Source organism: Phyllobates terribilis, unplaced genomic scaffold, assembly GCF_046119375.1.
Source record: "Phyllobates terribilis strain yellow unplaced genomic scaffold, ASM4611937v1 Scaffold_11__3_contigs__length_659146591, whole genome shotgun sequence".
In the NCBI taxonomy this organism is placed as follows: Eukaryota; Metazoa; Chordata; class Amphibia; order Anura; family Dendrobatidae; genus Phyllobates; species Phyllobates terribilis.
In genome coordinates this window covers 644,025,262-644,040,390 of record NW_027362771.1, presented here as the reverse complement: position 1 = coordinate 644,040,390, position 15,129 = coordinate 644,025,262, and the positions used below count along the sequence as shown (strand labels likewise).

Sequence of the window (15,129 nt, the reverse complement as noted above, 5' to 3'; positions counted from 1 at the left end):
ATGTTATACACTGAGGGGAGATGGAGGGGCCGGATGTTATACACTGAGGGGAGATGGAGGGGCCGGATGTTACACACTGAGGGGAGATGGAGGTGCTGGATGTTACACACTGAGGGGAGATGGAGGGGCCGGATGTTACACACTGAGGGGAGATAGAGGGGCTGGATGTTACACAGTGAGGGGTGATGGAGGGGCTGGATGTTATACACTGAGGGGAGATGGAGGGGCCGGATGTTATACACTGAGGGGAGATGGAGGTGCTGGATGTTACGCACTGAGGGGAGATTGAGGTGCTGGATGTTATACACTGAGGGGAGATGGAGGGGCCGGATGTTACACACTGAGGGGAAACTGAGGTGCTGGATGTTATACACTGAGGGGAGACTGAGGTGCTGGATGTTATACACTGGAGGGGACATGGAGGGGCCGGATGTTACACACTGAGGGGAGATAGAGGTGCTGGATGTTACACACTGAGGGGAGATGGAGGGGCTGGATGTTATACACTGAGGGGAGATGGAGGGGCCGGATGTTATACACTGGGGGGAGATGGAGGGGCTGGATATTATACACTGAGGGGAGATGGAGGGGCCGGATGTTATACACTGAGGGGTGATGGAGGTGCCGGATGTTATACACTGAGGGGAGATGGAGGTGCCGGATGTTACACACTGGGGGAGATGGAGGGGCCGGATGTTATACACTGAGGGGAGATGGAGGGGCCGGATGTTACACACTGGGGGTGATGGAGGTGCTGGATGTTATACACTGGGGGTGATGGAGGGGCCGGATGTTACACACTGAGGGGTGATGGAGGGGCTGGATGTTACACACTGGGGGGAGATGGAGGGGCCGGATGTTATACACTGAGGGGAGATGGAGGGGCCGGATGTTACACAGTGAGGGGTGATGGAGGGGCCGGATGTTATACACTGAGGGGAGATGGAGGGGCTGCATGTTATACACTGGGGGAGATGGAGGGGCCGGATGTTACACAGTGAGGGTGATGGAGGGGCCGGATGTTATACACTGAGGGGAGATGGAGGGGCCAGATGTTATACACTGGGGGTGATGGAGGTGCTGGATGTTACACACTGGGGGGAGATGGAGGGGCCGGATGTTATACACTGAGGGGTGATGGAGGGGCCGGATGTTATACACTGGGGTGATGGAGGGGCCGAATGTTACACACTGAGGGGTGATGGAGGCGCTGGATGTTACACACTGGGGGGAGATGGAGGGGCCGGATGTTATACACTGAGGGGAGATGGAGGGGCTGGATGTTATACACTGGGGGGAGATGGAGGGGCCGGATGTTATACACTGAGGGGAGATGGAGGGGCTGGATGTTATACACTGAGGGGAGATGGAGGTGCTGGATGTTACACAGTGAGGGGTGATGGAGGGGCTGGATGTTATACACTGAGGGGAGGGGCCGGATGTTACACACCGAGGGGAGATGGAGGGGCTGGATGTTATACACTGAGGGGAGATGGAGGCGCTGGATGTTACACACTGGGGGGAGATGGAGGGGCCGGATGTTATACACTGAGGGGAGATGGAGGGGCTGGATGTTATACACTGGGAGTGATGGAGGTGCTGGATGTTACACAGTGAGGGGAGATGGAGGGGCCGGATGTTATACACTGAGGGGAGATGGAGGGGCTGGATGTTATACACTGAGGGGAGATGGAGGGGCCGGATGTTACACAGTGAGGGGAGATGGAGGGGCCGGATGTTATACACTGAGGGGAGATGGAGGGGCCGGATGTTATACGCTGGGGGTGATGGAGGGGCTGGATGTTATACACTGGGGGGAGATGGAGGGGCCGGATGTTATACACTGAGGGGAGATGGAGGGGCTGGATGTTATACACTGAGGGGAGATGGAGGGGCTCGATGTTATACACTGTGGGGAGATGGAGGGGCCGGATGTTATACACTGGGGAGAGATGGAGGTGCTGGATGTTATACACTAAGGGGAGATGGAGGTACTGGATGTTATACACTGGGGGGAGATGGAGGGGCTGGATGTTATACACTGAGGGGAGATGGAGGGGCTGGATGTTATACACTGAGGGGTGATGGAGGGGCTGGAGGTTATACACTGAGGGGTGATGGAGGGGCTGGATGTTATACACTGAGGGGAGATGGAGGGGCTCGATGTTATACACTATGGGGAGATGGAGGGGCCGGATGTTATACACTGGGGAGAGATGGAGGTGCTGGATGTTATACACTGAGGGGAGATGGAGGTGCTGGATGTTATACACTGAGGGGAGATGGAGGTGCTGGATGTTATACACTGTGGGGAGATGGAGGGGCCGGATGTTATACACTGAAGGGAGATGGAGGGGCTCGATGTTACACACTGAGGGGAGATGGAGGGGCTGCATATTATACACTGGGGGTGATGGAGGGGCTGCATGTTATACACTGGGGGAGATGGATTGGCTGGATGTTATACACTGGGGGTGATGGAGGTGCTGCATGTTATACACTGGGGGAGATGGAGGGGCCGGATGTTATACACTGGGGGTGATGGAGGGGCCGGATGTTATACACTGAGGGGAGATGGAGGGGCTGGATGTTATACACTGAGGGGAGATGGAGGGGCTGGATGTTATACACTGGGGGAGATGGAGGGGCCGGATGTTATACACTGAGGGGAGATGGAGATGCTGGATGTTACACACTGAGGGGAGATGGAGGGGCCGGATGTTACACACTGGGGGGAGATGGAGGGGCCGGATGTTATACACTGGGGGAGATGGAGGGGCTGGATGTTATACACTGAGGGGTGATGGAGGGGCTGGATGTTATACACTGAGGGGAGATGGAGGGGCTGGATGTTATACACTGGGGGAGATGGAGGGGCCGGATGTTACACACTGAGGGGAGATGGAGGTGCTGGATGTTATACACTGAGGGGAGATGGAGGTGCTGGATGTTATACACTGAGGGGAGATGGAGGGGCCGGATGTTACACAGTGAGGGGTGATGGAGGGGCCGGATGTTACACAGTGAGGGGTGATGGAGGGGCCGGATGTTACACAGTGAGGGGAGATGGAGGGGCCGGATGTTATACACTGGGGGAGATGGAGGGGCTGGATTTTATACACTGGGGGAGATGGAGGGGCCGGATGTTATACACTGAGGGGAGATGGAGGGGCCGGATGTTATACACTGGGGGAGATGGAGGGGCTGGATGTTATACACTGAGGGGAGATGGAGGGGCTGGATGTTATACACTGGGGGAGATGGAGGGGCCGGATGTTATACACTGAGGGGAGATGGAGGGGCCGGATGTTATACACTGGGGGGAGATGGAGGTGCTGGATGTTATACACTGAGGGGAGATGGAGGGGCCGGATGTTATACACTGGGGAGAGATGGAGGGGCCGGATGTTATACACTGAGGGGAGATGGAGGTGCCGGATGTTATACACTAAGGGGAGATGGAGGGGCCGGATGTTACACACTGAGGGATGATGGAGGGGCTGGATGTTATACACTGAGGGGAGATGGAGGGGCTGGATGTTATACACTGAGGGGAGATGGAGGGGCTGGATGTTATACACTGAGGGGAGATGGAGGGGCTGGATGTTACACACTGAGGGGTGATGGAGGGGCTGGATGTTGTACACTGAAGGGAGATGGAGGGGCCGGATGTTATACACTGAGGGGAGATGGAGGGGCTGGATGTTACACACTGAGGGGTGATGGAGGGGCTGGATGTTGTACACTGAAGGGAGATGGAGGGGCCAGATGTTATACACTGAGGGGTGATGGAGGTGCCGGATGTTATACACTGAGGGGAGATGGAGGTGCTGGATGTTATACACTGAGGGGAGATGGAGGGGTTGGATGTTATACACTGGGGAGAGATGGAGGTGCTGGATGTTATAGACTGAGGGGAGATGGAGGGGTTGGATGTTATACACTGGGGAGAGATGGAGGGGCCGGATGTTATACACTGGGGAGAGATGGAGGTGCTGGATGTTATACACTCAGGGGAGATGGAGGTGCCGGATGTTATACACTGAGGGGAGATGGAGGTGCTGGATGTTATACACTGAGGGGAGATGGAGGGGCTGGATGTTATACACTGGGGAGAGATGGAGGGGCTGGATGTTACACACTGAGGGGAGATTGAGGTGCTGGATGTTATACACTGGGAGAGATGGAGGGGCCGGATGTTATACACTGGGGGGAGATGGAGGGGCCGGATGTTACACACTGGGGGGAGATGGAGGTGCTGGATGTTATACACTGAGGGGAGATAGAGGGGCCGGATGTTATACACTGTTGGAGATGGAGGGGCTGGATGTTATACACTGAGGGGAGATGGAGGGGCTGGATGTTATACACTGGGGAGAGATGGATGGGCTGGATGTTATACACTGAGGGGAGATTGAGGTGCTGGATGTTATACACTGGGAGAGATGGAGGGGCCGGATGTTATACACTGGGGGGAGATGGAGGGGCCGGATGTTATACACTGGGGGGAGATGGAGGGGCCGGATATTATACACTGAGGGGAGATGGAGGGGCCGGATGTTACACACTGAGGGGAGATGGAGGGGCTGCATATTATACACTGGGGGTGATGGAGGGGCTGCATGTTATACACTGGGGGAGATGGATTACCTGGATGTTATACACTGGGGGAGATGGAGGGGCCGGATGTTATACACTGAGGGGAGATGGAGATGCTGGATGTTACACACTGAGGGGAGATGGAGGGGCCGGATGTTACACACTGGGGGGAGATGGAGGGGCCGGATGTTATACACTGAGGGAGATGGAGGGGCTGGATGTTATACACTGAGGGGTGATGGAGGGGCTGGATGTTATACACTGAGGTGAGATGGAGGGGCCGGATGTTACACACTGAGGGGAGATGGAGGGACCGGATGTTATACACTGGGGGAGATGGAGGGGCCGGATGTTACACACTGAGGGGAGATGGAGGTGCTGGATGTTATACACTGAGGGGAGATGGAGGTGCTGGATGTTATACACTGAGGGGAGATGGAGGGGCCGGATGTTACACAGTGAGGGGTGATGGAGGGGCCGGATGTTACACAGTGAGGGGAGATGGAGGGGCCGGATGTTATACACTGGGGGAGATGGAGGGGCTGGATTTTATACACTGGGGGAGATGGAGGGGCCGGATGTTATACACTGAGGGGAGATGGAGGGGCCGGATGTTATACACTGGGGGAGATGGAGGGGCTGGATGTTATACACTGAGGGGAGATGGAGGGGCTGGATGTTATACACTGGGGGTGATGGAGGGGCCGGATGTTATACACTGGGGGAGATGGAGGGGCTGGATGTTATACACTGGGGGAGATGGAGGGGCCGGATGTTATACACTGGGGGAGATGGAGGGGCTGGATGTTATACACTGGGGGAGATGGAGGGGCCGGATGTTATACACTGGGGGAGATGGAGGGGCCGGATGTTATACACTGGGGGTGATGGAGGTGCTGGATGTTATACACTGGGGGAGATGGAGGGGCCGGATGTTATACACTGAGGGGAGATGGAGATGCTGGATGTTACACACTGAGGTGAGATGGAGGGGCCGGATGTTATACACTGGGGGAGATGGAGGGGCTGGATGTTATACACTGAGGGGAGATGGAGGGGCTGGATGTTATACACTGGGGGAGATGGAGGGGCCGGATGTTACACACTGAGGGGAGATGGAGGTGCTGGATTTTATACACTGAGGGGAGATGGAGGTGCTGGATGTTATACACTGTGGGGAGATGGAGGGGCTGGATGTTATACACTGAGGGGAGATGGAGGGGCCGGATGTTACACACTGAGGGGAGATGGAGGGGCCGGATGTTACACACTGGGTGAGATGGAGGGGCCGGATGTTATACACTGGGGGAGATGGAGGGGCTGGATGTTATACACTGAGGGGTGATGGAGGTGCTGGATGTTATACACTGGGGAGAGATGGAGGGGCCGGATGTTATACACTGGGGGAGATGGAGGGGCTCGATGTTATACACTGGGGAGAGATGGAGGGGCTGGATGTTATACACTGGGGAGAGATGGAGGTGCTGAATGTTATACACTGGGGAGAGATGGAGGTGCTGGATGTTAGACACTGGGGGGAGATGGAGGGGCCGGATGTTACACACTGAGGGGTGATGGAGGGGCTGGATGTTATACACTGAAGGGAGATGGAGGGGCCGGATGTTATACACTGAGGGGAGATGGAGGGGCCGGATGTTATACACTGGGGGAGATGGAGGGGCTGGATGTTATACACTGAGGGGTTGTGGAGGGGCTGGATGTTATACACTGAGGGGAGATGGAGGGGCTGGATGTTATACACTGGGGGAGATGGAGGGGCCGGATGTTATACACTGGGGGAGATAGAGGGGCTGGATGTTATACACTGGGGGAGATGGAGGGGCTGGATGTTATACACTGAGGGGTGATGGAGGGGCTGGATGTTATACACTGAGGGGAGATGGAGGGGCCGGATGTTACACACTGAGGGGAGATGGAGGGACCGGATGTTATACACTGGGGGAGATGGAGGGGCCGGATGTTACACACTGAGGGGAGATGGAGGTGCTGGATGTTATACACTGAGGGGAGATGGAGGTGCTGGATGTTATACACTGAGGGGAGATGGAGGGGCCGGATATTACACAGTGAGGGGTGATGGAGGGGCCGGATGTTACACAGTGAGGGGTGATGGAGGGGCCGGATGTTACACAGTGAGGGGAGATGGAGGGGCCGGATGTTATACACTGGGGGAGATGGAGGGGCTGGATTTTATACACTGGGGGAGATGGAGGGGCCGGATGTTATACACTGAGGGGAGATGGAGGGGCCGGATGTTATACACTGGGGGAGATGGAGGGGCTGGATGTTATACACTGAGGGGAGATGGAGGGGCTGGATGTTATACACTGGGGGTGATGGAGGGGCCGGATGTTATACACTGGGGGAGATGGAGGGGCTGGATGTTATACACTGGGGGAGATGGAGGGGCCGGATGTTATACACTGGGGGAGATGGAGGGGCTGGATGTTATACACTGGGGGAGATGGAGGGGCCGGATGTTATACACTGGGGGAGATGGAGGGGCCGGATGTTATACACTGGGGGTGATGGAGGTGCTGGATGTTATACACTGGGGGAGATGGAGGGGCCGGATGTTATACACTGAGGGGAGATGGAGATGCTGGATGTTACACACTGAGGTGAGATGGAGGGGCCGGATGTTATACACTGGGGGAGATGGAGGGGCTGGATGTTGTACACTGAGGGGAGATGGAGGGGCTGGATGTTATACACTGGGGGAGATGGAGGGGCCGGATGTTACACACTGAGGGGAGATGGAGGTGCTGAATTTTATACACTGAGGGGAGATGGAGGTGCTGGATGTTATACACTGTGGGGAGATGGAGGGGCTGGATGTTATACACTGAGGGGAGATGGAGGGGCCGGATGTTACACACTGAGGGGAGATGGAGGGGCCGGATGTTACACACTGGGTGAGATGGAGGGGCCGGATGTTATACACTGGGGGAGATGGAGGGGCTGGATGTTATACACTGAGGGGTGATGGAGGTGCTGGATGTTATACACTGGGGAGAGATGGAGGGGCCGGATGTTATACACTGGGGGAGATGGAGGGGCTCGATGTTATACACTGGGGAGAGATGGAGGGGCTGGATGTTATACACTGGGGAGAGATGGAGGTGCTGGATGTTATACACTGGGGAGAGATGGAGGTGCTGGATGTTAGACACTGGGGGGAGATGGAGGGGCCGGATGTTACACACTGAGGGGTGATGGAGGGGCTGGATGTTATACACTGAAGGGAGATGGAGGGGCCGGATGTTATACACTGAGGGGAGATGGAGGGGCCGGATGTTATACACTGGGGGAGATGGAGAGGCTGGATGTTATACACTGAGGGGTTGTGGAGGGGCTGGATGTTATACACTGAGGGGAGATGGAGGGGCTGGATGTTATACACTGGGGGAGATGGAGGGGCCGGATGTTATACACTGGGGGAGATAGAGGGGCTGGATGTTATACACTGGGGGAGATGGAGGGGCCGGATGTTATACACTGGGGGAGATGGAGGGGTCGGATGTTATACACTGGGGGTGATAGAGGTGCTGGATGTTATACACTGGGGGAGATGGAGGGGCCGGATGTTATACACTGAGGGGAGATGGAGATGCTGGATGTTACACACTGAGGGGAGATGGAGGGGCCGGATGTTATACACTGGGGGAGATGGAGGGGCTGGATGTTATACACTGAGGGGAGATGGAGGGGCTGGATTTTATACACTGAGGGGAGATGGAGGTGCTGGATGTTATACACTGGGGGAGATGGAGGGGCCGGATGTTACACACTGAGGGGAGATGGAGGTGCTGGATTTTATACACTGAGGGGAGATGGAGGTGCTGGATGTTATACACTGTGGGGAGATGGAGGGGCCGGATGTTACACACTGAGGGGAGATGGAGGGGCCGGATGTTACACACTGGGTGAGATGGAGGGGCCGGATGTTATACACTGGGGGAGATGGAGGGGCTGGATGTTATACACTGAGGGGTGATGGAGGTGCTGGATGTTATACACTGGGGAGAGATGGAGGTGCTGGATGTTATACACTGGGGAGAGATGGAGGTGCTGGATGTTATACACTGGGGAGAGATGGAGGTGCTGGATGTTAGACACTGGGGGGAGATGGAGGGGCCGGATGTTACACACTGAGGGGTGATGGAGGGGCTGGATGTTATACACTGAAGGGAGATGGAGGGGCCGGATGTTATACACTGAGGGGAGATGGAGGGGCTGGATGTTATACACTGGGGGTGATGGAGGGGCTGGATATTATACACTGTGGGGAGATGGAGGTGCTGGATGTTATACACTGTGGGGAGATGGAGGGGCTCGATGTTATACACTGAGGGGAGATGGAGGTGCCGGATGTTATACACTGAGGGGAGATGGAGGTGCCGGATGTTATACACTGGGGGTGATGGAGGGGCCGGATGTTATACACTGAGGGGAGATGGAGGGGCCGGATGTTATACACTGAGGGGAGATGGAGGTTCCGGATGTTATACACTGAGGGGAGATGGAGGGGCTGGATGTTATACACTGAGGGGAGATGGAGGGGCCGGATGTTATACACTGAGGGGAGATGGAGGGGCCGGATGTTATACACTGGGGGAGTTGGAGGGGCTCGATGTTATACACTGGGGGTGATGGAGGGGCTGGATGTTATACACTGGGGGTGATGGGGGGGCCGGATGTTACACACTGAGGGGAGATGGAGGGGCCGGATGTTACACACTGCGGGGAGATGGAGGGGCTGGATGTTATACACTGAGGGGAGATGGAGGTGCCGGATGTTATACACTGAGGGGAGATGGAGGTGTCGCATGTTATACACTGAGGGGAGATGGAGGTTCCGGATGTTATACACTGGGGGTGATGGAGGGGCCGGATGTTATACACTGAGGGGAGATGGAGGGGCCGGATGTTATACACTGAGGGGAGATGGAGGTTCCGGATGTTATACACTGGGGGTGATGGAGGGGCCGGATGTTATACACTGCGGGGAGATGGAGGTGCCGGATGTTATACACTGGGGGTGATGGAGGGGCCGGATGTTATACACTGCGGGGAGATGGAGGTGCCGGATGTTATACACTGGGGGTGATGGAGGGGCCGGATGTTATACACTGCGGGGAGATGGAGGTGCCGGATGTTATACACTGGGGGTGATGAAGGGACCGGATGTTACACACCGGGGGTGATTGAGGGGCCAGATGTTATACACTGGGGGTGATTGAGGGGCCAGATGTTATACACTGAGGGGGATTGAGGGGCCAGATGTTATACACTGAGGGGGATTGAGGGGCCAGATGTTACACACTGGGGGGGATTGAGGGGCCAGATGTTATACACTAGGGGTGATTGAGGGGTCGGATGTTATACACTGAGGGGTGATTGAGGGGCCAGATGTTATACACTGGGGGTGATGGAGGGGCCGGATGTTACACACTGGGGGTGATTGAGGGGCCAGATGTTATACACTGGGGGTGATGGAGGGGCCGGATGTTACACACTGAGGGGGATTGAGGGGCCGGATGTTATACACTAGGGGTGATTGAGGGGCCGGATATTATACACTGGGAGTGATGGAAGGGCTGGATGTTACACACTGCGGGGAGATGGAGGGGCTCGATATTATACACTAAGTGGTGATGGAGGGGCTGGATGTTACACACTGAGGGGAGATGTAGGGGCTCGATATTATACACTGAGGGGTGATTAAGGGGCCAGATGTTATACACTAGGGGTGATTGAGGGGCCGGATATTATACACTGGGGGTGATGGAGGGGCCGGATGTTACACACTGAGGGGAGATGGAGGGGCTGGATGTTATAGACTGGGGGTGATGGAGGGGCCGGATGTTATACACTGAGGGGAGATGGAGGGGCCGGATGTTATACACTGAGGGGAGATGGAGGGGCCGGATGCTACACACTGAGGGGTGATGGAGGGGCCGGATGTTACACACTGAAGGGAGATGGAGGGGCCGGATGTTACACACTGAGGGGAGATGGAGGGGCCGGATGTTACATACTGAGGGGTGATGGAGGGGCCAGATGTTATACACTGAGGGGTGATGGAGGGGCCGGATGTTATACACTGGGGGGAGATGGAGGGGCCGGATGTTACACACTGAGGGGAGATGGAGGGGCTGGATGTTATACACTGGGGGGAGATGGAGGTTCCGGATGTTATACACTGGGGGTGATGGAGGGGCCGGATGTTATACACTGAGGGGAGATGGAGGGGCCGGATGTTACACACTGGGGGTGATTGAGTGGCTCGATGTTACACACTGAGGGGTGACGGAGGGGCCGGATGTTATACACTGAGGGGTGATGGAGGGGCCGGATGTTATACACTGAGGGGTGATGGAGGGGCCGGATGTTACACACCGGGGGTGATTGAGGGGCCAGATGTTATACACTGAGGGGGATTGAGGGGCTGGATGTTACACACTGGGGGGGATTGAGGGGCTGGATGTTATACACTGAGGGGGATTGAGGGGCTGGATGTTATACACTGTGGGGAGATGGAGGGGCCGGATGTTATACACTGAGGGGAGATGGAGGGGCCGGATGTTACACACTGGGGGTGATTGAGGGGCCAGATGTTATACACTGGGGGTGATTGAGGGGCCAGATGTTATACACTGAGGGGGATTGAGGGGCTGGATGTTACACACTGGGGGTGATTGAGGGGCCAGATGTTATACACTGAGGGGGATTGAGGGGCTGGATGTTACACACTGAGGGGTGATGGAGGTGCCGGATGTTAGACACTGAGGGGTGATGGAGGGGCCAGATGTTAGACACTGAGGGGTGATGGAGGGGCCGGATGTTATACACTGAGGGGGATTGAGGGGCCAGATGTTACACACTGAGGGGTGATGGAGGGGCCGGATGTTAGACACTGAGGGGTGATGGAGGGGCTGGATGTTATACACTGAGGGGTGATGGAGGGGCTGGATGTTATACACTGAGGGGTGATGGAGGGGCTGGATGTTACACACTGAGGGGTGATGGAGGGGCCGGATGTTACACACTGGGGGTGATTGAGGGGCTCGATGTTACACACTGAGGGGTGATGGAGGGGCCGGATGTTATACACTGAGGGGTGATGGAGGGGCCGGATGTTACACACCGGGGGTGATTGAGTGGCCAGATGTTATACACTAGGGGTGATGGAGGGGCCGGATGTTACACACTGGGGGTCATTGAGGGGCCAGATGTTATACACTGGGGGTGATGGACGGGCCGGATGTTACACACTGGCGGTGATTGAGGGGCCAGATGTTATACACTGAGGGGGATTGAGGGGCCAGATGTTACACACTGGGGGGGATTGAGGGGCCGGATGTTATACATTGAGGGGAGATGGAGGGGCTGGATGTTACACACTGGGGGGGATTGAGGGGCCAGATGTTATACACTAGGGGTGATTGAGGGGCCGGATGTTATACACTGAGGGGTGATTGAGGGGCCAGATGTTATACACCGGGGGTGATGGAGGGGCCGGATGTTATACACTGGGGAGATGGAGGGGCTGGATTTTATACACTGAGGGGAGATGGAGGTGCTGGATGTTACACACTGAGGGGAGATGGAGGTGCTGGATGTTATACACTGAGGGGAGATGGAGGGGCTGGATGTTACACACTGGGGGGGATTGAGGGGCCAGATGTTATACACTAGGGGTGATTGAGTGGCCGGATGTTATACACTGAGGGGTGATTGAGGGGCCAGATGTTATACACTGGGGGTGATGGAGGGGCCGGATGTTACACACTGGGGGTGATTGAGGGGCCGGATGTTACACACTGAGGGGGATTGAGGGGCCAGATGTTATACACTAGGGGTGATGGAGGGGCCGGATGTTACACACTGAGGGGGATTGAGGGGCCAGATGTTACACACTGGGGGTGATGGAGGGGCCGGATGTTATACACTGGGGAGATGGAGGGGCTGGATTTTATACACTGAGGGGAGATGGAGGTGCTGGATGTTACACACTGAGGGGAGATGGAGGTGCTGGATGTTATACACTGAGGGGAGATGGAGGGGCCGGATGCTACACACTGAGGGGTGATGGAGGGCCCGGATGTTACACACTGAGGGGAGATGGAGGGGCCGGATGTTACACACTGAGGGGAGATGGAGGGGCCGGATGTTACACACTGAGGGGTGATGGAGGGGCCAGATGTTATACACTGAGGGGTGATGGAGGGGCCGGATGTTATACACTGGGGGGAGATGGAGGGGCCGGATGTTACACACTGAGGGGAGATGGAGGGGCTGGATGTTATACACTGGGGGGAGATGGAGGTTCCGGATGTTATACACTGGGGGTGATGGAGGGGCCGGATGTTATACACTGAGTGGAGATGGAGGGGCCGGATGTTACACACCGGGGGTGATTGAGGGGCTCGATGTTACACACTGAGGGGTGATGGAGGGGCCGGATGTTATACACTGAGGGGTGATGGAGGGGCCGGATGTTATACACTGAGGGGTGATGGAGGGGCCGGATGTCACACACCGGGGTTGATTGAGGGGCCAGATGTTATACACTGAGGGGGATTGAGGGGCTGGATGTTACACATTGGGGGGGATTGAGGGGCTGGATGTTATACACTGAGGGGGATTGAGGGGCTGGATGTTATACACTGTGGGGAGATGGAGGGGCCGGATGTTATACACTGAGGGGAGATGGAGGGGCCGGATGTTACACACTGGGGGTGATTGAGGGGCCAGATGTTATACACTGGGGGTGATTGAGGGGCCAGATGTTTTACACTGGGGGTGATTGAGGGGCCAGATGTTATACACTGAGGGGGATTGAGGGGCTAGATGTTACACACTGGGGGTGATTGAGGGGCCAGATGTTATACACTGAGGGGGATTGAGGGGCCAGATGTTACACACTGAGGGGTGATGGAGGGGCCGGATGTTAGACACTGAGGGGTGATGGAGGTTCTGGATGTTATACACTGAGGGGTGATGGAGGGGCTGGATGTTTTACACTGAGGGGTGATGGAGGGGCTGGATGTTACACACTGAGGGGTGATGGAGGGGCTGGATGTTACACACTGAGGGGAGATGGAGGGGCCGGATGTTACACACTGGGGGTGATTGAGGGGCTCGATGTTACACACTGAGGGGTGATGGAGGGGCCGGATGTTATACACTGAGGGGTGATGGAGGGGCCGGATATTACACACCGGGGGTGATTGAGGGGCCAGATGTTATACACTAGGGGTGATGGAGGGGCCGGATGTTACACACTGGGGGTGATTGAGGGGCCAGATGTTATACACTGGGGGTGATGGAGGGGCCGGATGTTACACACTGGGTGTGATTGAGGGGCCAGATGTTATACACTGAGGGGGATTGAGGGGCCAGATGTTACACACTGGGGGGGATTGAGGGGCCAGATGTTATACACTGAGGGGAGATGGAGGGGCTGGATGTTACACACTGGGGTGGATTGAGGGGCCAGATGTTATACACTAGGGGTGATTGAGGGGCCGGATGTTATACACTGAGGGGTGATTGAGGGGCCAGATGTTATACACTGGGGGTGATGGAGTGGCCGGATGTTACACACTGGGGGTGATTGAGGGGCCGGATGTTACACACTGAGGGGGATTGAGGGGCCAGATGTTACACACTGGGGGGGATTGAGGGGCCAGATGTTATACACTAGGGGTGATTGAGGGGCCGGATGTTATACACTGAGGGGTGATTGAGGGGCCAGATGTTATACACTGGGGGTGATGGAGGGGCCGGATGTTACACACGGAGGGTGATTGAGTGGCCAGATGTTATACACTGGGGGTGATGGAGGGGCCGGATGTTACACACTGAGGGGGATTGAGGGGCCAGATGTTACACACTGGGGGGAGATGGAAGGGCTGGATGTTACACACTGGGGGTGATTGAGGGGCCAGATGTTATACACTGAGGGGTGATGGAGGTGCTGGATGTTATACACTGGGGGTGATTGAGGGGCCGGATGTTATACACTGGGGGGGATTGAGGGGCCGGATGTTATACACTGAGGGGAGATGGAGGTGCTGGATGTTATACACTGGGGGTGATTGAGGGGCCGGATGTTATACACTGAGGGGGATTGAGGGGCCAGATGTTACACACTGGGGGTGATTGAGGGGCCAGATGTTATACATTGGGATTGGACTGAAGGAAAGATCAGAATTTGTGCATCCTCTCTCCGGAGTGTCGGTGTCTCCACAGCGGCCGCTCCGGTCACTTACGCCTGGATGGACTCGGTGACGGAGCCAATCTGGTTGACCTTCAGCAGGAGGCAGTTGCAGGCTTTCACCTCCACGGCTTTCTGGATCCGCTTTGGATTTGTGACGGTTAAATCATCACCGACGATCTGGATATCAACAGTGGAGAGGAAGTTCTTCCAGTTATCCCAGTCATCCTGGTCAAAGGGGTCCTCAATGGAGACCACTGCGGGGAAAAGAGGAGAAGATTACT

The 15,129-nt window shown here is 56.0% G+C and overlaps 1 protein-coding gene across 1 annotated transcript in view; it reads right to left on the bottom strand.

The window, feature by feature from the left end:
- ENO3 (enolase 3) overlaps window positions 1-15,129 on the bottom strand; it is a 70,579-nt gene that overhangs the window by 15,055 nt on the left and 40,395 nt on the right. The window contains exon 9 of the mRNA XM_073651063.1: window positions 14,901-15,102. Coding sequence (XP_073507164.1) covers window positions 14,901-15,102 — 202 coding nt within the window. The remainder of the gene's footprint in view (window positions 1-14,900; window positions 15,103-15,129) is intronic.